Source organism: Prionailurus bengalensis, chromosome B1 (assembly GCF_016509475.1).
Source record: "Prionailurus bengalensis isolate Pbe53 chromosome B1, Fcat_Pben_1.1_paternal_pri, whole genome shotgun sequence".
NCBI classification, from domain to species: Eukaryota; Metazoa; Chordata; class Mammalia; order Carnivora; family Felidae; genus Prionailurus; species Prionailurus bengalensis.
Window position 1 is genome coordinate 39,035,196 of NC_057344.1, and position 27,968 is coordinate 39,063,163.

The 27,968-nt window shown below is 40.2% G+C and overlaps 1 protein-coding gene across 2 annotated transcripts in view; it reads right to left on the minus strand.

Moving 5' to 3' along the window:
- Positions 1-27,392, minus strand: part of PSD3 (pleckstrin and Sec7 domain containing 3) — a 674,080-nt gene extending 646,688 nt beyond the window's left edge. For both annotated transcript variants that reach the window (XM_043562534.1, XM_043562543.1), the window contains exon 1: positions 26,514-27,392. In XM_043562534.1, coding sequence (XP_043418469.1) covers positions 26,514-27,278 — 765 coding nt within the window. In that variant the 5' untranslated portion in view covers positions 27,279-27,392. The remainder of the gene's footprint in view (positions 1-26,513) is intronic.
- Positions 27,393-27,968: the final 576 nt, after the last annotated feature.

Genomic DNA, 27,968 nt, shown 5'->3' on the forward strand with positions numbered 1-27,968 from the left:
AAAATTACATGCTTTGTGATTCCATTTTTATGACATTCTTGAAGGGACAAAACTATTGTATGAAAGAAGAGATCAATCATTTCCAGGGATTATGGGTGAGAGGGAGGTATATCTATAAAAGAATAGTGCAAGTGAGGTTTTGGAGTGATGTAACCATTCCTGATTATAGTGGTGGTTGGTTGCACAAATTTACATGCATATGTATTATTTATGTATATTTATGTATTATATATGTATATTTTATATATGTACATTTTTATATATGTATATGTTAAAATTCATAGAACTGTGTACACATGCACATGTACATATACACATACACAAAAGTTAATTTTACTTTATGATACCTTTTTAAGTGTTGTCTACTTTACCAGCTAGACCCAACTAAACTACTGCTAGTATGCCTTCTTTTCCTCTGAACTGAGTAATTAAGCACATTGTACAAAAATCCTCTGAAGTTTGGAGATGTTTCTGGAAATTAAGGAATGGTGCCATTTGCTTATCTAGATGTTTTCAACAGCAAGAGCTCAGAGCTCAGCAGTAGGCCAATAAAATGAGAGGGGACCATAGCATGGAGCACACCAAGGAAAGAGAAAGTGAGGATATTGCCATTCCAGTTCTCTGTGGCTTTGGGTATCAAAGCAAAAACTCAGCTGGTTTCTGTGACCCAAATGAGATTAACCAAGGGAGGGAAGCCAGTAGCTTGCCTTTGTGATGACTATACAAAACTGAGTTGCCCAGCCTGAAGGGATACAGCATGTACTGTTGGCAAGAGCCACAGGAAAGTTTGACTGTCCTCCAATGATCTTTTGGGTTGGTTACATTTTAGAGCTGAATGCTGCCCATGAACATTCTGTATGCCACCTACCCTGCAACCCCATTTTACCAGAGACCACAAAAACAGAATGGTCAGGGACTAAGTCATGGGCACTTCTCTGCACCCAAATGGACCCAGCTGTGGCTGAGTCTGCATCATCATGCCAGGAACCAGACCAGGGAATTGGCACACAGCAGGGTTCAACAATGGAATGACCATACCCAGGCTTGTAGATTCCGTAGACTGCCTTCACTCTTGTAGGAAGATGGTTTCCGTGCCCTCCAGCTCTATTGCTGCTTCTGCAGAGAATGCAGCTCAAAGTTAAAAACAGGGAAATAACGAGAAGGATGAGGAATACAGGACATGCCAAGGCCCAGCAACTCACTATTTCCAACAGCAGCAGTAGCAGCTGCTGCTGAAGAAAAACTAGCCTGAGCAGGAGGGGGAGAGATTTAAGTTTTTCGGAAAGTCTAAGATTTAAAGCAGTACAGGTTGCACTGGGATATTTTACTTGAGGAGATCAAATAGATTCCCCTTTCTCCTCCCTCAGCACCTAAGCAAGGAAGTTATGACAGCAAGTTTATTATCAGTTACTCAAAAAATTAAAATTTTTCTATGTTTTGTGAACATGTTTTGTGAACTTGAAACCTTTAGTCACTCCCACAACAAAAGAAAGAAAGGTTAGGTAACAGATTAGGGAGATAACAGAGGGAGAGAAATAGGAAAGAAACAACAATTCATAGAAAGTTCAAGGCTTTTCTTTGTCTTGGATCATTCTCTTTTCTCCAGCCTGCCAGAGTCCCCTTCAGCTCTGTTCAGCCAGCCTCCAGTCCAGGGTGCCCGCTCCGCTGCCTTTTGTCTCCTATAGCCATAGGAACTCGTATTTTGCGCCAGGCCTAGCACTTCATTCCAAGCAACTGTGCTGAGGACCAAAGGATTAGCGAGTCTGCTTAGGCTGCCATCAGATCTGTGCCTGAGGTGAGTGCTTTTGACCGAGACAGCCCTAAATGTCACTGACCTTTCAAATTATAGCAATTATATTATATTATGATGTTTGGAGGGCCCTAACTCCCTGAAATGTTAGGTTTTGTTGAGCTGGGGTTTGTTTTCTTCCTTATTTGCAAATAATGTCAGCGGAAGGAAGTGAATACATTTTGAAGTTTGGGGATTCAAGGAGTATGTGGTTTCAGGTGACTAGAGGAAACTTGGGAAAAAAAAAACCTTTAAAATTTAATTGAGTTTCCAAGAAGTAGTTTTAAAAATATCTATCTAGAGGGGCGCCTGGGTGGCGCAGTCCGTTAAGCGTCCGACTTCAGCCAGGTCATGATCTCGCGGTCCGTGGGTTCGAGCCCCGCGTCAGGCTCTGGGCTGATGGCTCGGAGCCTGGAGCCTGTTTCCGATTCTGTGTCTCCCTCTCTCTCTGCCCCTCCCCCGTTCATGCTCTGTCTCTCTCTGTCCCAAAAATAAATAAAAGTTGAAAAAAAAATCTATCTAGAGATTTTGCCATCAATGCCTCTTATTTATCAATACATAAAAAATATCTGTAGCTTCACTTATAGGATTATTGGTTTCCTTATATGTATAGCCACAGAGATCTGTAGATCTTTTACATAGCTCAACACTAATATTAATATATGTCAATAAATCTTGTTACTTTGAAATATGCTTCCCTAATGAAGCCAAATTGATCATCGTTTCAATTACACATATTTTTTGATAGGATGAAATTCTTCTTTAATGATTTCCTCAATTATAAGGTTAACTAAAGGAGGAAAGAGGGAAATGAAAGATGATACATGGAAACAACCAGTAATGCAAAGGCATGAAGCTTAAGAATGGCAAGTGGCTCAGAAGCTGCCTGTCCCTGGTTATCTAGATATCTTCTTTGGCAAGGTAACAACAACCTCTTGTTGAAGGCTCCTGGCTTCTACCTACTCTTACTGGCCCTTTCTTTGTCCTCTTTTAATCAGTCACAAAACACAGTGGGGCACATTCATTAGCCAGGGTTTTCTTTATAGCCTGGGTACACTTTGCAGGCATCAGCCAGGTGCCAGCCTCCACCAGTGACATCTGATCATGCCTCATTGTCTGCACCCCTTCCCATTTTCTTATGCCAGCTTAGAATTTCTTAAGAAATAAATGAAATAAATGAAATCCTAGTTGGCAGTCCTTCCCCCTACCTCCCCCTAGCCACACCACACTGACAAAACAAACAAGCAAAAGAAATAAAGTAATTTAGTTGGTCAAGTTCTTAATTTATTTTTATTTTTTAACATTTATTTATTACTGAGAGACAGAGAGACACAGAGCATGAACAGGGGAGGGGTAGAAAGAGGGGAAGACACAGAATCTGAAGCTACTGAGAGACAGACACAGAGCATGAGCAGGGGAGGGGTAGAAAGAGGGGAAGACACAGAATCTGAAGCAGGCTCCAGGTGCTGAGCTGTCAGCACAGAGCCCAACGTGGGGCTCGAATTCACAAACTGTGAGATCATGACCTGAGCTGAAGTCGGTCACCTAACCAACAGAGCCACCCAGGCGCCCCAGTCAAGATCTTTATAGTTAGAGAGTATTTTGGAAAATAAAAAAAAGGACATGGTTAATAACTTAATCATGGGTGACAAGATATAATTAACAAAATGACTCAACCAACAAGCATGTTAGCTTGCAAATCAAGAGTAAACAGGTATTATTATTTTCCTTTTTTCTGGTAAGTTTGCTAAATTATACATTTAAAAATATCACTTTTGAGACCTTATACACACAGCTAACCCAGCTTAGAATGTTCTCCTTCTTCTTACCCTTTATTTTTAACTCCTCTTCCCTCCAGGTCATGTCCCATTCTCCTCCTTAAACTTGCTAACAGCTTTCACCTCCCCATCCTAGGTAAAATTCCCCATATACAATTATATTTGCTCACCTAAATGCCTAACTTGCTCTCTTACTGCCTTCCCAGGGAAGGAAGTAAACTCCTTGAGGACATTCACCATTTCTGACATTTCTCTTGTTTCCTTCATTGCACCTCACGTGTCCAGGGCACAAAAAACAAAAACAAAAACAAAACAAAAACACAATGTTTAAATATTCGGCTTGTGGCTATACAATGTATCTCTATGAGTAGGCAACTGAAAAGAAAATTACTATATATAGTCTATTACTGTAGACAGAGAGGCATCTTCCAGTGGTAGAAGTGAAGGCATTTCAGTTAACCTACTGAATCCTACAGTCATGCAGTGAGCCACATGGCAGTGTTTCCCTCACTATCCTGGTAGTTGTGAGAGAAAGATGAGTTAAGTGTGGTCAGAAGGATGCTTACAGTTGATGGGGTGATTATAAGGTCCAATTCCCATTTTGTAGATGAAGAAACTGAGGCTTAGAAAAGTGAAGTGGAAAAAATAATAGTGAAGTGACTCACCCAAGTCGTGCAGTTAAGAGCAACAATATTCCTATTTCCCTGGTTTCACCTCCTCATGTATCATCTGCACAATTTTTGTTGCATATGAATAATATATGTTCAATTCCTAATGTTTTTTACTTAAATAATTTAAGAAGAAATCTTTAGAATTATTATCAATAAATGGCAAACTGGTATCATAAGTATAAGGTATATATTAATATTCTTTAAAATATATAACTTTTAAAATAAAAATAATAAAAGCTGTGTTACCATCTAAAGTGCACATTTTGGGGAAATAGTACCTTACCCCAAAATCTGTATTGACCAAGCAGATAGATTAGTAAGTATTTTACACAGGTGTTACTATGTATATATGGTATGACCTATATTTGAAAAATCGATCTTTTCAAAGTCATATCTATGTGATGTGACTGTTTTTGCCCCAAATGCAAAAGAAAAGAAAATTCAGAACCATTCAAAATTAGTCAAGAAGAACATCTATTAGCCCTGCAAAAGTAAAGGTGCTAATACATATTCAACAAAGAACAAAACTAAGAAATTAATTAGAAGGCATGCATGAGACAGTAAGATTTGAAGAACTCAGAGTTAGCTTAAAAAGGCAGAAAAAAACAGCACTAATTCCTACCTGGAAGTCTATTTAAACTTTGCTAAAATTAGAGTTGACAATTCTATTGACTTCGAAAAGATGATCCTATTTTTTTGTAGATAAAACACTATAGTTTCTGAATACTATAAAAAATCAAGTTTATATTAACCTGAATATTTTCTAAATTGGGCATTCTAGTTACCTGATTATAATTGTAATTTACCAAAGGTTAACCAAGAAATATTTTAATTTTAACCATCATTGTTAAAAGTAATTTTTGAAAATCTGAAGGCATAATTTTTTACAGGAGTTAGTACTGAATACCAAATGTAATGTCACTTTTCTTTGATTATTTCTGATAATGGGATGACTAAATCTTGGTTTTAAATGATTTCAGTTTCCTGAGCACCTGTCATGAGGTGACTCTTTGCTTTACCTATGCAATCCCTTTGACTCTTCCTACATTACAGCAAGACTGGTATTATTATCCTTTTTGTGCAGATGAATGAATTGAGCTATCAAGAAATTAAATAACCTGCCTGGAGACAAATAGTGAATGTAATAACAACTCTCCCAGGCCCATCTGATTTCCAAATTCATGCTCTTAATCCCAAGAGTAGCAGAATTTGAATGCACAGAATCTTGGCCTGAGGTACACAGTCAGCATGACATGTTTTAGTCTTAAAATATATGTCAGGTGTTTTTCTTTCTTTTTTTTTTTTTTTAACACCTTATTATCTGGCAATTTCCTTTATGCCTTAAATACAATACAAAAAGAAATTCAAGTTAATTGAGAAGTCCAGGTAGCTGACTTATAATTAATTACGCTTTAGTAGCATGCAATTCCTACTAATTTAAGATGCTTTGGTATGCACCTAGATAAAGTAATATTGGACACACTTAAATTGTTTCTTTTGAAGTCAAGGTGGAAACATTCTAATAATACTGAAGAATCTAAATGTTGCCCAGAAAATTCATCTCCTAAATGTTAAGTCATTCCTAGCTAAGAAATGTTTAAGTTAAACTTTTTAGAGCTGTGCTTAAAATGTCAGAAATAAAATTCCTCCCTTCTGCTATTATAATATTTATTATTCCCACTTTTTCCCTAAAAAGTAATTCTAAGTATTGAGAAAAAGAACCTGTTAGAATCAATGTCTTTGTAACTTTAACTAGAATAATTCTATTATTAAAACAGTGAATATTCACTATTATTGCCATCTGATAGATATCAGGTAGAATTTTATTAAGATAATTATAGAGTTTTATTACTCAAAGCTTATTAGAAAATTAGATTATGCCATCTATCTTACTTATGAGAAAATTTTACTTCAGAGAAATTCTATTTCTCACAAGTCCTAATACCTCTGGCTGTATATAAACCATCCCATCTCCTTCTTTTCTGAATGATAAAGCAGCTTGTTTTTCTTTTACAAACACATTATTTTCTTGAGGAACAGAGGGACATTGAGAAACTCCCTCCCAAGAGTAGTAACCAGTTGATGCTTTCTTCCAGTGCAATTTCACACAGTCCATCAAGACCTGCAGGATCTGATGCAGCCCTTGTCTCCAGGCTTGTCTGTCGTTTCTTCTACCCCAGAGTCAGCAAAGAACATGGTGTGTAACTACCTGCACTCATATCCAGGTGTCTCCAACTCTCCAACTGCTTTTAGCCTTTTCACAGCTTTGATTTTTTTTTTTTTTTTTTTTTGGTCTGTAAGTAGAAACAATAATAGACCCTGCCTGATGGGGCTCTTGTGAAGTGTAGATGAAATAATGCACATAACATGATGACATATGATAAATACTCAGTAATGTTAGCTGTTATTATTAATCTGGATAGTTACTCCTGGCAAAAAAACTTTTCTTACCCACTCAAACCAGGATGGGTGCCCCCATTTTACATTTCTGTAGAATCTTGTCCTTCCTTGTAATACTCATCACACTTTTAAATACTTATTTAAGGTCTGTGTTCTCAGCTAGATTATATACACTTCAAGAACAAATCTGGTTTTATGATTATTATTAATATCCATTATGTCTAGCACACAGCCTACAAAGGAATATCTGTTAAATGAATTAAAGTTAATGCTAAAGCTATAAGACTGATGAGTTCTTTGGGAAGACATTCAATTATCTCAATTATCATTTTTAAAAATTGGTCGATTTGAAGGAATTATTGAGAGAAATAGGCATTGTGCTACATCTTAGTTTGTGATATGATTCAGAGGAAAACGTAATAACAGTAGTGACACTTACTTTATAGTGCTTTATAGTATATTCATACCTATAATTCCATTCCAGAAGCTCACAGAATATTAGAGATGGAAGACACTCCAGAGTCATCGCATCCAAATCTTCATTTGAGAGATAAGGAAACCAAAAGCCGTCATTGCACCAAGAATCACTGAGTTCTCCAAAACACGTCCCACAGAAAGGGTGTCAGAAAAGCCCTTGGACTCTAACCATGCATTCGATGAGCTCACAAGTCTGAACCATAAGTTTCCTGAGCATCACTTAAATAGCTTGTGAAAGGACAGGAAATCCCACAAAAATGGGCAGACAGAAATAGAAGATGGAATTACAATTCAGTGGTCCACACAGAGTTTTTCCTAATGTGTCTTGAGCCAGCAACAAAGGGTGGCACTCAAGGCTCAGGGTGAAGTGAAGCACAGTAAGCTAGGTGAAGCAGATGGGAGCTGCTCTGGAGAGACCCACAGCAGCCATCCATGTAGGACTCATTTCCTGCTTTGAGCCAAATGGGTTTATCAAACGCAGCCTTCTGTACTGTTTTCTGGCCAGCATGGAGAAATGCACCTGGCATCTGCCTATGCATTCTGTCTTTTTTGCCAAATGCAGGGATCTCCCTTTGGCTTTCAACATGGAACACCCGGAATCAGATGGAAAATCCCTCCATTAGTCAAGTACATGGGAAATGCTCTCTGAAAATGCTGTGGAAGAGAATGATCGTCCACATACACAAAAGTTCAATTAAGTTCATTTGTTCATGGCTCAAGCCTATGTGCTAGGAATCAGGACTGACTGCCCAGTACCCTGACTTTGGCTCCTCTGCAGCCTGCATACAGAGCTATAGGGGCCAAGGGCAGGCTGCCCAAAATGTACCACTTTGGCATATTGATTATTTTGAATAAAAGTTACTTAAGAGATAGCCTGTGCAAGAAGGACACTCAGACAGTTCCCCGTACCCCTGAAAGCAGGAAACAAATCTCCCCTGTGAAAGCTACCCTCCCTGCACAAGAAGTAAAGAGACATCCTAATTGCCAGAGATAGGAAATTTAGAGCCAAGAAGGCTGTGTGAACAACCCTTGTTACTTTTTACTAATTTACTACCACAGCCCAAATTCTGTTTAGAATTCCTTACTAATTGAAGTTCCTAAAGCTAAGTTTTCTTTGTCCTGTCAATGCCTCACAGATTTATTGTTTCTTTGGGTAAAAAGTATAAAAACTGCTTGCTCTGGTCATTTCTTTGGGTCTCAATTTCATTATTGGGTCTCTGTGTGTACCTAATGCAACTGGGTTTTTTTTCATGTTAATCTGTCTCATGTAAATTTAATTCTTATTTTTTCATTTTAGAGAGAGGGAGAGTACACAAGTGGGGGAGAGGGGCAGAGGGAGAGAGAGAGAGAGAGAGAGAGAGATAGAAAGAGAGAGAGAGAATCTCAAGCAGGCTCCACATTCAGTGCACAGCCTGACACAGGGCTCAATTCCACGACCCAGGGATTGTGACCTGAGCTGAAATCAAGAGTTGGACTCTCAACTGACTCGGCTACCCAGGCAACCCTGTAAATTTCATTCTTGGTCCAGCTAGAAGGATCTTGGACCCAGGAAAATTTTTTTCTCCCCTTCAGGGGATACCTGACAGAGGTCCCAGAACACCTGAGGAGAATGGGTGACCCAGTGGGATACTTAGTAATAGCAGGGTTGAAATGGGGGACGTTGAAAGGTCAAGGACCTTTTTTAAAAAAACACACACAAATTCACAGTCAGTCTTTATTTTTCACTTTTCTTTTCCTTCTTGATAGCAAGTGGGGGCAGGACAAAGATCTGGCTTAGAAGACGAGTGACGTGCCTTGGTGCACTGACACACAAACCATCCAGAGTTGGGCTTGCTGTGACTGTTGGTGGTGCTTTCTCCTGGGCACCTCTCCCTCTCATAGGGTGATCTGGACAGGTGAGCCTTCCAGGAAGTCCTTCTCACCATCCCCTGTCACTGTCCTGAGGGTCCCCTCCTCCAAATCCTTGTTATGCTTCATAAATCTATAAAAAAATGTCTAAGTTTCCATCATATGTTGCCCACAGTTCTGATGGAGATTGTTCACACACCTTGAATTAATGTCAAGCTAACACAGGACAAGTTGTTTTAAACTGTCTAAACTCAGCAGAAGAATAGCCACCCAGCATCATAATTATTTACTTTCAGCAGCTTGAATGCAAGTGTCATTAAATCTTTTCAACAGTTCTGGTGAATGCCTTTCATTTTCATCAGTAGTTCCAAAGAATTACACTAGGGAGCTTTTCAATTTAATATGAACGGTAAATCATATACATGCTGTGGGATCTATTTATTGGCCTGTAAAAACTGACTGAAGCAGTTTCCACAAGGGCTTATCTTATTTGAAATAATTTAGGAACCAAGCCTTATTCTTCTTATGGGGGAAGGGGAAGGAAGGGAATAGGAGAATTGGACAAAGGGGCCAGCCAAGTAGCCAGTCAATCAGACTCAACAGAAGTGCTTGGGTAGAAATTGTACTTATACAGAATTCAACCAATTATGTACCCATTATGTGCGGTCTGTGCATATGTGGATCCCACCTTCTAGTAAAGTAAAGGAGATTAGATTTGTACAAAAATACTTGGGGGCGCCTGGGTGGCGCAGTCGGTTAAGCGTCCGACTTCAGCCAGGTCACGATCTCACGGTCCGGGAGTTTGAGCCCCGCGTCAGGCTCTGGGCTGATGGCTCGGAGCCTGGAGCCAGTTTCTGATTCTGTGTCTCCCTCTCTCTCTGCCCCTCCCCCGTTCATGCTCTGTCTCTCTCTGTCCCAAAAATAAATAAACGTTGAAAAAAAAAATTAAAAAAAAAAACGTGAAACTAGGTAATACTAGGTAACATTAGGTAAAACTAGGTAATACTTGAAACTATAAGTAACAGGGTCATCTGTGATTATTATAATACCTATAATTTAGTAAGAACTTTATCTACTATGTGCAAGAAATGTGCAAGTGCTTGACATCCTCTATAAAAAGGATGCTCACAACAATGGAGGGGTACAAAGAAAGTGAGGCCCAGAGAAGTTAAGTAACTTGCCCGAAATCACTTAGCTGGCTGAGTACAAGTGGACTCCAAACAAGGACCAGTTGCCAAGTACACCTCCAACCAAGGGTTGCTAGATAAAATACAGGACACCAATACATTTGAATTTCAGATAACAACAGTTATACTGAAAAGTATAAGTATGTCCCAAATATTGCTCTTTTTGTTTGCTAAATCTGGCAGCCCTACTCCAAACCTCATCTTATAAGGTAAAGTAAAGAATTCAAGATTACAAGGGATGGAGCACCTGGGTGGCTCAGTTGGTTAAACCTCCGACTTTGGCTCAGGTCAGTGTCTCACGGCTTGTGAGTTCAAGTCCCATGTTGGGCTCTGGGCTAACAGCTCAGAGCCTGAAGACTGCTTCTGAATCTGTATCCCCCTCTCTCTCTGCTCCTTCCATGCTCAGGCTCTGTCTCTCCTAAATTTCTTGGAATTTCCTAAAGGACGTCCTTTGTTACGTTAATGAAGTAACTTCTGGAAAGCCCCTAGGGTGAGGCATGGTCCTTAAGGAAATAACCTGTGATTAGAGTTGGAAAGTTTAGTCCACTGCCCCATTCTCACACCTCCAGGGAGGGGATGGGGCTGGAACCTGAGTTCAAATACCAATGGTTGATTTGATCAATTGTACCTGTGCAATTAAGCCACCATAAAAACCAGAAAAGATGGGGTTCAAAGAGCTTTGGGTTGGTGAACACTAGAGATTTTGGGGAGAGTGGCATGTCTTCCTGGAAAGGGCATGGAAGCTCCAAGGCATTTCCCCATACCTCACCCTGCGATCTCTTCCATTTGGCTGTTCCTGAGTTATATCCTTTTATAAGAAACCAGTCAGTGATCTAGTAAGTAAACTGTTTCTCTGGGTTCTGTGAGTTGCCCTAGCAAACTAATTCAACCCAGCCAGTAAGTCAGAAGCAAAGGTGATAATCTGGTCTGGCATTTAAAATGGGGGAAGTGGGGCAGTCTTGTAGTACTAAACCCTTAATCTGGGATCTGACGCTAGCTCCATGTAGTGTCATAATTGAGTTGTATTGCAGGGCACCCAGCTGGGGTAGAAGAATTGGTGGTGCGGGAAAAACCTCCACACATTGGAGTTTGTAGCAGAACTAGATCATTGTTCTGGGCATTCCTGCCCTATTTCAGATGAATCATGATGTTACAAGAAGCTTAAGAATTAGATAAAATTGTCATGTAAATAGTATTTGTTTTCAATATTTGTTTTTAGTATGATATGCCTAGCAATGTTAAAACATTTTCCCCTGAACCCAGTCATTACAATTAATACTATCATATTAATATGTCATGTAAATTTTAAAACACAAAATAAAAATTTTAAAAGATGAGAGATAAAAACATAAAAAGGGGTACAACAATCTTTTTCTTTCTGTACCAAACAGATTGTCTTGTGCACCCGACTTTGCACATCATTGCGCACTTTGGACACACCCTTGTCCTGGGCAACACTTGTAAATAATTAATACTTACTGAAGACCTATGTGCAGTTTTTCTCACTTGGCCCTTATATCAGTTCTAGAGTTCCTATTTCTTGCCTTTAGTGAACATTTGGAGTTAGAGGCTCCATCAAAAGATCGACAGCTTGCCAAGTCCCACGCTAACCAGCAGAATGGAGACTTACAGAGCCCACTGTCTTTCAGCCCAGTTGCCTTTCAGGTAGAGTGCCTGAGAAGCAGGCTGGGGTGGATGTGGCTGCAACAGCTGCTAGTGTGATAGGAGAAGATAGGATTCAGTAGGCAGAGAGGGAAAGATTAGGGCCTGAGGTCCTCAGGTGGGAAAAAAACACCTATTTTGGAACAATGCTGAGAGTGTCTGACCTCAGCAAGTCCCCTCAGGCATAAGGTTTCTCTTAAGAATGTAACACACCCCACCTACTTTCCCTTAGGTTCCCCCTCTGGAATTTGACAAGAGACGTAACTATGGCCATAGACCATCCCTCATACAATGGAAACAAGCCAATCAGGAATGGACAACCCAGCACCTAGAGCTATCAAGCCAATAAGGATAGAACCTGAGAAGGAACAAGGGGGAAGGGAAGGGGAATTGGCTGACCAGAGAACCTTATTAAACAAGAACCCTTGCCTATAATCCTTGGGCAGTCACTTTTGAATGTCCCCTCTCTGTAAAGTGAGCTTTCCTACTGTTATTCCTTTCTAATCTTATATTCTAATAAACTTTTGCCTGCTGCTTATTTTGTGTCCACCTCTTCATTCTTTGAAGCTGCGAGACAACAAATCCCCAGTTTTGTGGTAAAGAATCCTGGAACACAAGAAGCTGGGGTGATACTCTCTCCACCTTACTGAAGGAACTCCAGATAATGTTTGCCAGTTGTCACATAGTTAATATGTTTGTGTTGGAATTTGAACTTTGGTTGTGGACCTGTGCTTTTTCCTGCTTTACTATACTGTTTAAGATGGCCCTGAACTCAGGGACACCTTGGTGGCTCAGTCGGTTAAGCAGCTGACTTTGGCTCAGGTCATGATCTTGTGTTCATGAGTCAAGCCCCGTATGGGGCGCCGTGCTGACAGCTCAGAGCCTGGAGCCTGCTCCAGATTCTGTGTCTCCTTCTCTCTGGCCCTCCCCTGCTTGTGCTCTCTCTCTCTCTCTCTCTCTCTAAGAATAAATAAACATTAAAAAAAATTGCTGTGAACTCAAACCCAAGTATAAATGAAGGTTGGCATTCCCTCCTAAAAATTAAAAAAAAAAAAAAGAAAAAAAAAAGAAAGAAAGAAAGATAAAAGAGGACACTGGAACTAACCAAGCAACTTGAATCCAGGATATTGAATCCAGAGAACCAACATAGTTTATCAATAAATTTTTGTAAAATCCAAATTTTCCTTAACTCTTTCCTTTTTACTTAGGCAAGACAGACCCAGTCTTAGTGTTTTATTTTTACATGTGGTCTAATAATTAAAAATCTCTCTAAACCATGTTGACTGGCAGAATAATTTATTGACATCAATTTGTGAATTTTTTCCTTATTTTTTTCCAGTTCCCCTCCCTTTAAGCCAAGTCCCTTGCTGTGCCTTGGGGAGGTTTATACGTCAAGGAACGGTGTCCCTCAAGACATTTCTCTTCTGTTAGAAGATGCTAAAGATGCTGAAACAAGTGTCTGGGAGAGGAGGGTGTTGGCCTGAGCCTGGCAAGTATAAAGAGAATCCTGATTAATTCTGGGGGCTGCTCAGAGGCAGTGCCCTGGAGGAAGTTTTAAGCTGGAGAGTGGCAGAAATTAAAGGGAAGGTGGGTGTTTATGAAATGACTTGCGCACTTTAGTCAGGATTTTACAGGCTTCGATATTTTTCCTCCCACTTCCTAACCTTGTTTAGGACTCGGAGGCAAATTACTTCACTCTTCCAAGTACAGAGAGCTCTCTTGTTTTCCTGAAGATTTCTATGCTTCAATACTTTTCCTTTTCTCAAGGTCCCATCATTTGTGGCCTGCAGTAGATGATGACTTAATAGAGAACTCAGATATTAGGTATGTAACACAAACGTTATGATTAAACAAGGAAAATAATAGCCTTTATGTTTATATTTGGTGGTGGAAGGAATCTTTATTCAGACCTACAGGGAGAGGGACCTCTACTTCCTTTCCCCTACTTCTGACTTGTCTACTTCCTATGTGTTACTCTTCTAGAAGCACAGAGGGAGTCCAGACCCCAGGCCCAAGTTCACAGAAGCAATGGAGCTGCCAGACCTGAAAGCACACAGCCTAGAATGAGAGGCAGTTTGGCAAAGGTTAGGATGGATGGAGAACTGGTGATTGAAGTTGGAGGTCCCCAGCATCTATGTACTCTGTGCCAGGTATGGGTCCAAGCGCTTTATATTTATATTAGAACTAAATTATTATTTTCTATCAAGTAGGTACTCACCTCACCTCTATTTTACAGATGAGGAAATTGAGGTACAGAGAGATTTATAACTCACCCAAGGCTACCCAGCTAGGAAGGTGCAGGCAGAGCTGAGACTCACACTTGGAGTCTGGCTCCAGGTTCTGTGCTCTTCAATACAGTGCTAAGCTGACCATGCACTGAAGGAACAGGTAAATGCAAAAATTCATGAATGCTTTCATATCATGGAAACTTCTTGACCAGTGGCCCAATTTTAGTGGACAGAGAGCCCTGAGAATATCTGGGACTGAATTTATTGCTAGTCCAGGAAGGTGGGGTATTGGAGGAAGATTTTAATGTGGTTTTATTAAAAATAACAAAATGATAACTGCTGTAGTTATAGTTCATGAATAGATTATTTTCTTCTTTTTCCTGGTATTAACAGAATAGGAACCAATTTTTTTTTTAATTTTTTTTTCAACATTTATTTATTTTTGGGACAGAGAGAGACAGAGCATGAACGGGGGAGGGGCAGAGAGAGAGGGAGACACAGAACCGGAAGCTGGCTCCAGGCTCTGAGCCATCAGCCCAGAGCCTGACGCGGGGCTCGAACTCACGGACCGCGAGATCGTGACCTGGCTGAAGTCGGATGCTTAACTGACTGTGCCACCCAGGCGCCCCCCAATTTTTTCATAAGGTTAAGTCTGTTCCACCTGCAGTATAGGCCAGACTAGTTTGCCAAGGGAAGGATATTAACGTTATGAATTCTTTGGTCTATCTTCATGATTAAGGGCCTACGAGGTCTCAGTAATCATTTTGTCAGGGAAGAAAGGTGCAGAAAAGCCAATCTATACATTACTATTGCGAACTGACATATTGTTATAGTGTCACAAAGTTCTAACCCTCGTTTTTGTTCAGGGATTACAATCTGCCCTCTCTCAACCTGGATACCAGCTTTGGTTTGTTGTCTGAATGACAGAATCCTTCATGTGCCACAGGCAAGACTGTGGTCCTTCCAAAAGGTGCTGCATTCAAAGAAGCATCCCTAGCCCAGCCTCCCCTCTCCATGTCCCTGCACACTCTGACCAGGAAATTGCTTCAGATTCCCTGACTTTGATTAAGCTTATAGGACCCATTCCTGTGTTTCTGCAGTCTCCTATCAACAACACTTGCAAAGTGGCCTTAATCAGTTGTCATCACTGCTTGCCCCTCCCCCCACCCCGCAAAAGGAAATCTTCCAGGGTGAGGAGAAATCTTGGTCTGGTGGGAGACTACCTTTCTCTAACACACAAACATGGTAGTCTGTGTCCAGATTTTCTGGTCCTGACTTCAAATTTTCCAATGTTGCATTAAATTATGCATATTTTTATGCTAAAATATGTGTTTCTTTTCATCGTATTTTATTGAGTAAATGTAGCTTATTATTTTAAATTTATTTTTTATACTTCTGAATAAAAGGTATAAACTTACAACCCAGAAATCTTAATTTTCAGTTAGGAAAACATTCACTCTATGTGTATATGATTGGATTATGTTCTTTATTAAAGCATAAGGAAATTCACACCTGAACCCAGGAGAAACTCCAAATGCAAACCTTCTTTACATTCTGTCAATCAGCCACAATTTTCCTGCCTTCACTCAGATGGCCCATGAAGACCATCTCCAGTATGAGATGCCCTGACAATATGGAACAGAGATGGTGACTTTTCACCTCAAATCATGATGTGCAGATAGTAACTTGCGCAACTTTCTTATTTGGTCATCACTCGAGTGTAAGCCTATACTGATTATTACACAAAGTTATAACCCTTTGTCTGTATTCTGCTGATGTTTCTTGCATATGTCTAAAAATGCCTCTTTGTGTATATGTTTGTCTGCCTCAAACTTAAAGCTTATAGAAAGCAGGAAAAGAATCTCCCTCCTGTTTAATGTTTACAAAAAGAACCAACAGAAACATTAAAAAAATTCATTTAGTAATGCTTAGAGTAACTTAGGTAGTCAATAGTATAATTCCATCTAGTTGGATTTATGTAATACTTTTTTTCTCAAAGGGCTTCAGAGGCTACAAACAATAAGACAACCCAATAAATGCACAGAAGGTAGCCAGCCATAAATGGTTCACAAAACAGTATAAAAAGGTGGAAGAGCAGTTTGTAGCAAATTATAAGAAAAAGTTCACCTACTAAAACAGATTGAGGATGAAAATGGAAAGAATTTTGCCATTAGCTTTCTCAAATGGCATGAAAAGTAGGGATGATTATTTATGGTGAAAATATTTATTTTATAGGTTATTCAAGGCATGGAGTAAAGCTGGTTCTTTAGGAGAATAGTTACTATTATTGAGGGGACATTTTTCACAAAGATTATTTGCAAAGTAGACCTAGGAAACTAGGTCAACAAGCTGAGCCAAAGAGAAATATTACTGTAATTCCTTGGCCACAGGCCCACCCGAGAGCACTAGTTTAAGCCACAAGAGAAATATATTTTCATAAATATACCACTATGCTAAATTTATGACCCCAAAGACAGTTTGAAATTTTATTCTACTTTGGATTGAATAAAATCCACTCCAACAGTGCCAACTACTACTGGTGCCTGACAAGTCACCAGCCTGGATGCGTCATAGGTAATGCCTTACAAATGCGAAGTGCAGGAAGGGATGTGAGGGAAGAATTGAAGGAATTAGTGAAAGAGGAGGTCACTTAGGGTGGCTTTGCCATAGACAACCTAGAGGTTATATTTATGGAGCACCTATTATGTGCAATGCATTTTATAATGATACCGAAGAGAGAGAAAGTTTTTCTGTTTACATACTAAACATTGTTATCCTAAACAAAATCAAACATTTCAAGATTACAAATATTGAGAGGACCTGCTCATGTTGTCTATCATTAGTATGCAGTTTCATTCAGGGAAATCTCAAATACTTGAGTAACGAGTATTCTCCCCTCCTCCACCTGTCTTAATACTTCATGAATTTATCGTGCCTCTACAGTTCAGAGCTAAAGGACTTTGGGGAAAAAATTAGAGCTCCCTATCATCCAGAGGAAGTTAAATTGTGTGCCTCAAGGATTTTTTGATAAGATTAGAAGTGGGCAAGAATATTAAATTCTCTAAGCTGCAGAGTAACTGTAGGGCAGTTACTTCATAAATGCACCCATACTTCCCTTAACTTCTGCATTTCTTTCCTGTTTAAAACTCTCCAAAAGCTCCCCATTGTACTTAGAATAAAATTCTAACTTCTTTTCTTTTTATTTTTTTTTTAACATTTATTTATTTTTGAGACAGAGAGAGAGAGAGAGCATGAACAGGGGAGGGTCAGAGGGAGAGGGAGACATAGAATCCGAAACAGGCTCCAGGCTCTGAGCTGTCAGCACAGAGCCTGACGCGGGGCTCGAACCCACAGACCGCGAGATCATGACCTGAGCCGAAGCGCTTAACCGACTGAGCCACCCAGGTGCCCCTAAAATTCTAACTTCTTATCTGAGTCTATGAAGCTCTACATGATCTATCCTTGCCTATGGCTTTGACTTTTCTTTTTTTTTTTTTTCTTTTTTTTTTTAAATTTTTTTTTTTTCAACGTTTATTTATTTTTGGGACACAGAGAGACAGAGCATGAACGGGGGAGGGGCAGAGAGAGAGGGAGACACAGAATCGGAAACAGGCTCCAGGCTCTGAGCCATCAGCCCAGAGCCCGACGCGGGGCTCGAACTCACGGACCGCGAGATCGTGACCTGGCTGAAGTCGGACGCTTAACCGACTGCGCCACCCAGGCGCCCCTGGCTTTGACTTTTCTAGTAACTTATGCTCACTATTGATCTGCAGGTACATGGGATTCTTGTGTTAATCCTTGCCTTGAACCTTCCCCTCCCTGATCTTCCATGGTTGGCTCCTGCCTGTCATTCAAGTCTTACTTCAAAAGTCACCTTCCCCATGAGGCCAATTCTCACTTTCAAACTAAACTTCATTCTTACGCAGATTACTTCACCACTTCCTTCTGTTTTATTTTCTTCCAAGCACTTGTCACAATCTGAAGTTGTATGTTCATGTCTTGTTTACTTGTTTCATTTCCTGCTCCCACCAGAATATATAAGCAAGGACTTTTTCCTATTCATTACTGTATCCCCAGTGCCTGGAATAGTCAGTGATCAAGAAATATTTATTGAATGAATGAGTCCAGAAATTATTTCTTTAGCAACTATTCATCCAGATTGTGACCATAGTTATAGAAAGCAGAAGTACCATGTCTGAACACACAAAATCAGAAGAAAAAAAGTCCGTATTAAAACTCATGAGATTTCCTGCTAGATGAGCCACTCAACCCCTCACAAAGAGCATTTTTACTTTTACTTTACATAATTAACAAAGTTGATTTACAATTTAAACACATTTGTTATCTAGTTTCCTGGATTGTGGTGGATTTTAAAAGTACATTAGATGTAGGCACATTAATAATAGCAAGAAGGAATAGGCCAACATGTAGGAAATTGAAAAATTACTAAACAGCAATAAGAACTCACACAGCAGAATATTTGGGGGCATTATGCATAAAAGCAAATAGTCTTACTGATGTAAAGTTGCCAACAAACAATACTACTATTGTAGTAATTACTCAAGTTATCAAGAAAATTATGTTGTATATACATCTAAAGAAACAAGGAAATAGTAAATATCAAGTGTTTCTTAGAAAACACTTTACCCAAATTTTATTTTTTATTGCTATTTTAAAGGCTAAGCAATATTTGGTTTTCTGAGAGAATTATTTCTGTGGAACATGTTACAGAAATTCCCTCCTTTCCTCCCTCCCTCCCTCTCTCTGTTCCTTCTTTCCTTCTTTCCTTCCTTCCTTCCTTCCTTCCTTCCTTCCTTCCTTCCTTTTCCCCTTATCCTTTCCTCCAACTTTTCTCACAATGAGAAATGTGTAGCTAACCATGTCCCTTATAGCTTGGATACATAGAAAGCACAGATCCAAATCTGACTTTCAAAAATACCAACTCTGTGGACCTTTATGGCATTTTTGGTTGTTGTTTTCCTGATTTTGACGTGATCTTTTCTTCATCTTGATCCTTATTTATAATTTCCTAGACCTGATTATTTATTACTATTTACCTTTACCTTTGCCGTTATTTTTATTATTTGTGCTATAGCTGCAGTGCACTTGAAATCCTTTATGGAAAAGATTGAGTGTATATGAACAAATTCTTGTGAGATCTTTCTGCTTATGACATGGGATAAATGGTGTGACATTTTAATTGTTACTTTACCATACAATCAGTTTGAGAATTCAATAAAGAGAAGTAAATCTTCTTGCTGATAAAGTAGGATTTTCAAATGACAAAACATTGTAAATGCTTGAATAATGCCCTCATAATCTGCTGGACCTGGTAATTTAAAGGTTAATACAAATTCACACATCCTGAAAATTGAAAGTTAAATTCCAAAAAGTTAAAATTGACTAAATATAGTCACAGGAAATATGCACAACACAAAGGGCAGCCAAAAGAGGAGTCGGAACTGCTGATTACTTTAGAATGAGGGAAAGGGAGCTTCCTAAAAACACAGCCCTGCAATAGCCCAACAATGTTAACTATATGGAACCATCATTCTTTCTTTTGCCCACCTTTTGTTTTTCGTTCATATGGTTCAATTCAAGGAATCAGTATAGCCCAATTCAAGGAATGTGGCTTATGTTTGTGATTTTTGTTGTTCTTACTTCTTGAACACTGTTGGTCAGGAGTCCCAGTGAGTTGCTGTAAAGTGGAAGAGATCACACGCAGAATCTAAGATGGTTATCTGCTTAGTATGGAACCCCACTTTCACTAAGGACTTATATTTGTGTAACTCTTATAGCACCCTATAATCTCTGAAAAATATACAAAGAAACAAATTTGAAAGAGAAAATTTACAATGTCATAACCAGTATCAGAGTCGGAAAAGAAATCTGTTCATAAACTGTATCAAGCAATAGTTTGATTCTAATATATTGCTTAGTTCAGGGATGCTCTTTTTAAAATCTCCCCAAAGGCTGTAAAAACTGGCTTCCTTTAAATTTGAAAAGACTCAGACAGGACATTTATACAAAGCAAACACTTTATAAATTTTAGCTGAAAACACCCTGGCAGTGTTTTTGGTCATTTATTGTGTTCGTTGTCCATTATTTGCTCCCCTCCTCTCCACATCGCATTAATTTCTAGAAACTGTCCCTTTCTAAGATATACATATTCATCACCATTTTTGGCCTGTCAGCAGATCTGATAGTACCATGTAAGCTGTGCTTGCCCCTGCCCCATAGTAAACTGGGGGACACCCAACCCACAATGGACCAGGGAGCCTTTTCCCAGGGGCTGGGAAGCAGTCCTAAGGGGTTTCAGTCTTGGTCTGAATTCTCTAAAGAGAGGAGATGTAAACCTGGGAACTGTGGGTGGCCATATTCCTCCCTGTGGAAGAGGGGGTAGAGGAAGCAGATATGCAGAAAGAGAGAAAATGATTCAGAGAAGAGTAAAGAGAGGAACAGAGTCCAACAAAGAAAAGAGATAAAGAGAGAGACCTGAAAGCTCTGGAGCTCTCATTCCAATTGGTCCTGAGGACCATCTATGCCTCTGCCCTGGGGTTCTACACTTACACATGTATCTTTCTTCCAATGAGTACCCTGCATTTGGGATAAAGTATCTTTGAAGATTTCTGTTATACACAACCAAGAATCCTAACTAGAACAAGAATCCTAATACAACACTTTTGTTCAAGGGCACAAGCTTTCAAAGTTAAACGAAGGCAATCTGTTGAAACTAATTCAAACTAGCTAAGTGAAGATAAGTCTCTTCATCATTCTAGGTTTTAATTTCTGATTGGAATTGATTGCCAACATTTTCTTTGCTGAATAATTGATTCAAGAGACTAAAAACACCTTTCAACAGATTTATTTCCTTTTAATATGGGAGAATAACAAAACACAACTCTTTTTTGTATAGTCAAAACCCCTCAACTTTAGCTTCTGTCCAAATGTCTCAGGCCAAACCTAATATTTGAGTAATACTACTAATATTTTGTAAAAACAAATAACACTCAAGATTAGAAAATTTGGTATATATTCGTATAAAGTGTTTTAAAATACATTCAGTTCTTATTTATCCTCTGGATAGTAGAAAGGCTTCTAATTTTACCAATAAAGGAGTTTCCCAATTCATAGTAACTTCTAAATATGATGGGCTTTTAGAGATTTATCATCAAAAGCTATAGTTTTGGTTGAATTTCCAAAATATGGGCACAAATGGATTGGCAAGGACTTAGAATCACAGAGCTAGATGGGAGGAAAGCAGTCTAATCTTTTCACATTACAGATAAGGAATTAAGACCCAGATGAAGAGACTTGTCCTCACTTAGCTAACTTGAATCAAGGAAAGGGCCACAGCTCCTATGTCCCAGCTCCCACTCCAATTGCTTTTCTCTATGTCACAGGGTCACCCAACTGTAAAGTGGCCCCTGTGCTCTCTGCCTTCTACTTCCAATCAAGATGCTGAAGTGTATATAGTTCCATGAGGGTAGCACTTGTACAATGATCATAAGATGTCTGTATTTGAATGCAAAAGGAAAGAGTAAGGAGAGAAAAAAAGAGTGAGAAAATGTTGTCATGGGAACGCTGAGGCAAATTGCAAGATAAAAAAGAATTGAAACTCATTCTGCTATCTCAGACTTCATTTATTGGAGTAATAAATCAAGACATCTGTGTCAAAACTAATGCAATGTAAAATAGACTAAAGATAAGCTTTTCAATCCAATCAATACTGTCTCCTAAGTACCAAAATCTTTTAAAAGGGACACCACCACACATTTATCTATATTACTGTTAAAACTACTATATGGGCATTTGTGCAAGCTCTCTCTTTGTTCTAATTTCTATTTTAAAATTCTAAATTGCTCACCAAGAAGGATTAATGTAAAGATTGAATTACCTAGATTACCATTTTATGTGCAGAACAGTTTCTAAGCTTACATCAGGTCAGAAAAGTCAAAGATGCTTGGGTAATTAAGTGTTTACCCCAGATAAGATACTGACCTCTTCCAGGGGGTTTAAGTATACCCGGGGGAGGGGGGGGGATCAGTATTCAACTCCAGAAGGGAATTTAATTCAACCAAAATCTGGTCAGAGAAGGAAATATCAATGGTTAGGGGATGGACAGCTGGGAATTCTGGCCCTAAAATGGTGGGGACTTGTTTTATTGTTCAAAAAAGGCACTAACCCTTTCATATCACTGAGCATTAATCAGCCTTTATGAAGTTCATTCCATCATTTATTCATTCATTCAACTAATTGTGAAGTGCCAGGCACTGTGCTATTCATGTATATAACCATCCCAGTGCCCACTGGAGTCCCAGATCTCCCTGAGAGAGAGGCAAGCCCAATGTGTATGTCTTTCTTGCAGAGAAGTCACTTGATAAAACCATTAATCTTTAGAGACAAGTTGAGGTAGATGAAATTAAATTGTTTTAATACTTTTATTTCATTAAACAGTTTTCATTCCCTTTCTGGATTCATAGATTCATAATCATGGAGAGTCAGAACTGGAAGGACCTCAGAGAACAAATGTGATAAGCAACTTTGTTCAGTGAGTTGTCAGGGGCCACTTAGCTAGTTAGCTAGCTAGTTGACAGAACCAGAGCTTCATTTTCATCTCATAAATTCCAGTGCCAGTGACCTTTATTTTAAATAAAAACTTTCTGTCAAAAACTTACAGACATATTTCAGACATTGGTCTTATTTTAAAGCAAAACAATCCAAGATGCAGAAAGTTAAAACTATTTTTTCTAGTTTGCTTGCCAGGGCCTACCTATAAGAAAATAGACCTACATCGCACTTGTATGCACTATCTTAAAGAAGAACTACCCATCCCTGTCTCCTTCCCACATATACTTCCCGTGGGCTCCTTATCTGTCTGGCTCATTCTCCACTCTGTCTTCTAAACTTGAACATTCCTAAAAGCTGGTGATAAAAACTCAAAAAGGTGATTGCTTTTGAGATGAGAGAGGAGGGGGGAAAAAAAGGAAGACCAATAGAGAGAGGTAAAATTTCTGGGAAATTTAAAGCTATAGATGAAAATTTGGGGGGGGGGGGGTTGTAAAAATAGTACTAGGAGGAAGATCTTTAAAATATATTTAATTACTATGAATTAAATACCAAAAGTCATTGTTACTTCAAAACATAAAATATGTAAGATATAAAGACCTAGTTTTAAAAAAAATTGGAAATTTTCCAAAATGATTGTAGAGAAAGCTTTTTTTCCCCTCTCTTTTGTGTTGTGTCTGTCTTATCTTGGTATGGTCTTTGTATCTTTAGCCCCAGATTCAAGACACACATCAACAGTTCCTTTCATTCCCACAGAGAGGCAGCAGAACATGGGCCCAAGAAATCCTTAGGGCAGCTGTGGCCTCAGACCATGGAACATTTTCTGATTCACACTGACGGACTTACCACAGGAATGTTACAGCCCTCAAGCTGGCATTACCCAGAGCTGGAACACCATGTCCTCCAAACCCAGACCTTCATTGCTTCTAGAAAGCAGTGCTTGTTCACACAAGGCTGGTCACTAGACCTGATATTCCCAAGGGTCCTTCTCCCATCCTCTCCACCAGAGAAAATAGGAGTAGAGTGTCCCAGTTTCCAGGAAGTAGTGGGTTGCCTTCCAAGGAAATCTCACCCTCTCAGAAGACACTGAAAGAAGGCTAAAAGGGCTCTGGCCTCCAATTGGATAATTAGAGTTCTGTCCTGAGCTGCCATGTCCTAGTCATGGGATCCAGCAAATTGCTGACCATCTACAAGCATCTTGTCTCCTTATCCATGAAGTGGAGATGATAATAATGTATATCCTCATGGAGTTTTGATGTTTTAATAAGAGGAAATAGTGCATTGGAAGCCCTATATTGGCCATAAAGTGCTATAGTTGTTTTTACTATAAATTAAAAATCAGTTGATTTGATTTGCCGCACTCACTCCCTATGATACTTGGAAGGATATAAGTCAATAATTTTCATATTGGAGTCCTTTTGTTTCAACTGTGAGGCAATATATTTAGGCAGCTGGGGCATTGTGAAGAAGAGACTTTACACTTAAGATCCAGATTTATCTGCTTGGAAAGTTAATACAAGGACCTCAAGCCTATGAAACACATGTAGTGTGTACATGTAGTGTGTAGTGTGTAGACTTTGCTTCCATATAACCAAAATTTCACTTTAATAAATATAATCGATCACATTTTTTCATGAGCACATCAGGTGAAAGTTTCCACTACAGGTATTCAAGGGCTTTCCATTCATAGGTGACAAGAAGACATTTTTAATCAGGCTGCTGCCATTTTATAGTGACTTCTACAGCTAAATTCCAAAGCATGAGAGGACTAGGGAATTCTTATACACTAATTTATCAAATCCAGACACCTTAATCTATTCAGGACTGGGAAGATGGAAAAACCTCTCTCTGTTAATTGTACTCCTTTCTCTAGCACAGAAGACCAGGCAGGGATCACCTGGCTAATAATAGCCATAAAGCATTTAAAGGACTTGTGGTCTGAGGGTGCTAATTTCACAACTCCCATCTTTCCTGTTATGGAGGGAATCATGTTTGACCAGCAAACTCAAGGATAAGTTTTTGTAGCCCTGCTTCCTAACCAGCTCGAGTCCTACCCTAGATGGACACCTTTCACGGACCATGTACTCCCTGGTCCTACACAAGTGTCTCACTGATTTGCCTCTCTTCTTCTCTCCCTTAAGACAAGACTACTGAGGGTCCCTTTTGCTGGCCCAACACTTTAGTATACAAATCTAAGTTTTTAGCCCAGAATCTTGTAATGCTTAGTTTAGATGGGACAGATGTCTGGGAGCCCATTCACAAAAGTTGCTACATGAAGCAGACAAGGGAGAAATATACCCACTTGGATCAACTCCCAAGGTACTTCTTCCTAGAGAAATGGCTCTGAGGCTTTGGTTTATACCCGGAAGGTGGGAGGGGAGAATAGGAAAAGATAGAGTTTTCAAGTTATCAAACCAGCATCAAAGTACATAAACAACTACTGTGTGACCACACATAAAGAGACAGGGCTCTGACGCATGGGTATGTCATTCCTCCTAAATCCCTGTAGGAAATGAGTGATACAAGAACCAGGAAGGAATGTAAACTATTTCTTAAGGGAACATGCTAGCATCTCTTTTCTTCCAAAAGTTCCCCTCTGAATAGAACTTAGGCTCATCCTTTCTCCCTGATTCTTAACTGTGACTATACAGGCTCCCTGTTAAAAGGGGAAAGAGCATGGAAGGATGTTATATAGAAGCATGTAGGAGAGAACCACAGAATCTAGAAGCCGCATCATTTCCAAGTCCATGGAAGACCAATTTTCTGATGGAAATTTCATTCATTTCTTCTGTGAGGTCCCTGAGAGTCCCCTCCATGTCTACCTTCCCATACCCCAGAAAAGTCCCCATTCTTCTCCCTGATCCCACCAACCCCAACACACACGCTCTTCCTCACCCTCACCCCTGTCACCTATATTATGTGCAAAGTATAGCAAATTGTCTAAACTGTTAATAAAGGGAAAATAAAAGCATACTTTTTTATTTTGTCCATCCATTTTGTGATCTGTATACCTGAACTGGGTGGAGAGAACACCATCACAATGAGGAGGTTGGGTCAGAGATGCAGAGAATAAGATGCTAATAACAATGAGCCAGCATGGCCATGATTGGAGACAGAGCCCATAAAAGCTGGAAGAGACCCTTGAAGACCACACAGATTTATCTCTTCCATTCCTACTGGGAAATGGAAGCTGGGAGGTCAATGCTCAGGGCTATACAGCTTCTTGGGGTGGGGTGGGGGGGTGATGGGAGGTAGATGTGGCTTTAGAAGGTGTGGCTGAGTTCCAAGGCTGCACTTTGGTTCTGAAAACCTCCACAAAATTCACTGAAACCTCCTTAAAATGCCCAGAGCCCATTCTGGAGAATAGGTTTTGCTTCTGTACTTTTTCTTTTTGGAAGGGGTAGGATTTTTGCCTAGCCACTTCTCAGCTCCCCCCATCTGAAATGGGGGTATGAGCTTCTATTTTTCAGGGTGGTTATGAGGACAAATGGGGTATAGAAAAACATCTAGCATAATGGCTGACACATCATAGGGCTCAATAAAAGTTGATGTACCTCCTTTATCCTTCCCTCTGGTCTTCCCCTAAAAGTATGTACTTCCTTGCCTGACTTCTCTTCTCCTATCTTTGTCAGAAATCTGGGAAACAGTTATTCATCCTCTCCTTCCAAACAAAATGTTGCTAATGGCTGGGAAAGGTGGCAGAGCAGAGAGGAAAGATCTAGGCCCAAGGTAGGGGAACTGTGGCTGATGAGTACCTCTGCTACTGAGGTTTACCCCATCGACAGTGCAGGGGACATGCAAGTGTGAGTGACTGGGAGCTCTAGTGGGCACATCTGTCCCCATTCTCTATTCTCTCTTCTGGGAACAGCTGGGGTCTGGGGATTCAGCCATATGGGCTTTCTTACCTTGAGAGGCAGAGCGGCAGGCAGGGCTGGGTAGCTCTTGCTGGTCTGAATGGGCGGACAGTATCTGTAGAGCCTTGCTCTCCTAGCTTGCACAGTGGTGCTGGTGCCCTCTTCACAGCTCTTGGGAAGAACCTGGCAGGTAGCAACACCTCTCCTCAGCATAGCACTTTCACCCCTGTCAGTAGCGTGAGCCAGGATGGCCTGTGGCATTGAACATCCCAAGGCATCCCAAGACGAAGGGTCCTTGCTCCACAGGTCCTGGGGGGCAGTGATGACTGGCCAGTGCTCCCAGCCCATGGAGGGATTGTTGCTTTCATTGCTCATAATGGGAGCTGGGCTACGAAGTCTGCATGACAGGGGCTGTAGTCGTCCAAATTTCCTGGAGGCGGGGGCCGGGGAAGGCCTGTGACGTGGGGTTCTGCAGACACCACCTCTTCTTACATCCAGATCCTGGGATTTTTCCTCTCTCTCCTCCTCCTTCAGAGCAGAGCAACTGAAAGCAGCTGGTTCCTCTGTCCCAGAGCCCCCCTTCTGCAGCAGGCGGGAGGGAGGAGCAGCCAAGCCCTGTGTGTGCCTGAGGTCCTGGCCTGCCAAGAAGCCAGTCCTGGGACTTGGGAAAATGTGTCCCTCCTCCGGGCCCCCTGGGGCTGCTGTCCAGGCTGCAGTAGCTGGAGACTGGGAGGGGTGAGCTCGGGCAGGGGGGGCCTGCAGCTGGATGAAGAGGAAGGAAGTTTTCATCTGCTGTTGCTCGGGCTGTTCAGCCATTTCCTCCAAGGGGGTAGGGCCCTTGCCAGGGTCGAGTTTCAGACCTCAGTGTCCAGGGATGCAAATGCCAGCAGCTGTGGGCAGACATGACTTGGCCCCATGGTTCCAATGACAGCCTGAGGAAGCAAATGACACATCTTCAGGACCCAGGGGCAGTCTTCAAGGAGCAGGGGATAATGTTGCTGTGAGAGTGGACTCAGCACTCACTTTACAGAATCACAAAACCAGACAGACTGGAGAACACTCTAGTAATGAGAGGTGGGAGGGGACAGTCAACAGTCAGCACTCTCATGTTGGTGAGTCTGATGGGATTTCTTTTTCTTTCCTTTCTTTCTTTCTTTTTTTTTTTTTTGAATTTCTTTTTCTTAATTAAATGTCCCCTTCCCCATATTTGAAATGAAAATATTAAAGTTATTTGTTTCATTGTTTAATCCTAAATTCTATATTAGCTACACTTGTTCTTTGGTGTCTGACTTGGGAGACACTGTGTGATTTGTAGATGAAGCTTCCAGGACATTCCAAAGTGTACTTTTAATCCACCTTGCTTGCATTGATAATGCACAGTTGTAAACAACTTTAATGTTTTAATGAATTTCCTCTTTAAACCCTATGGTTATTTAGGAGTTCCCAGTGTTAGTCCCATAGTCCCACATCAAAATACATGGTATTACACACACACACACACACACG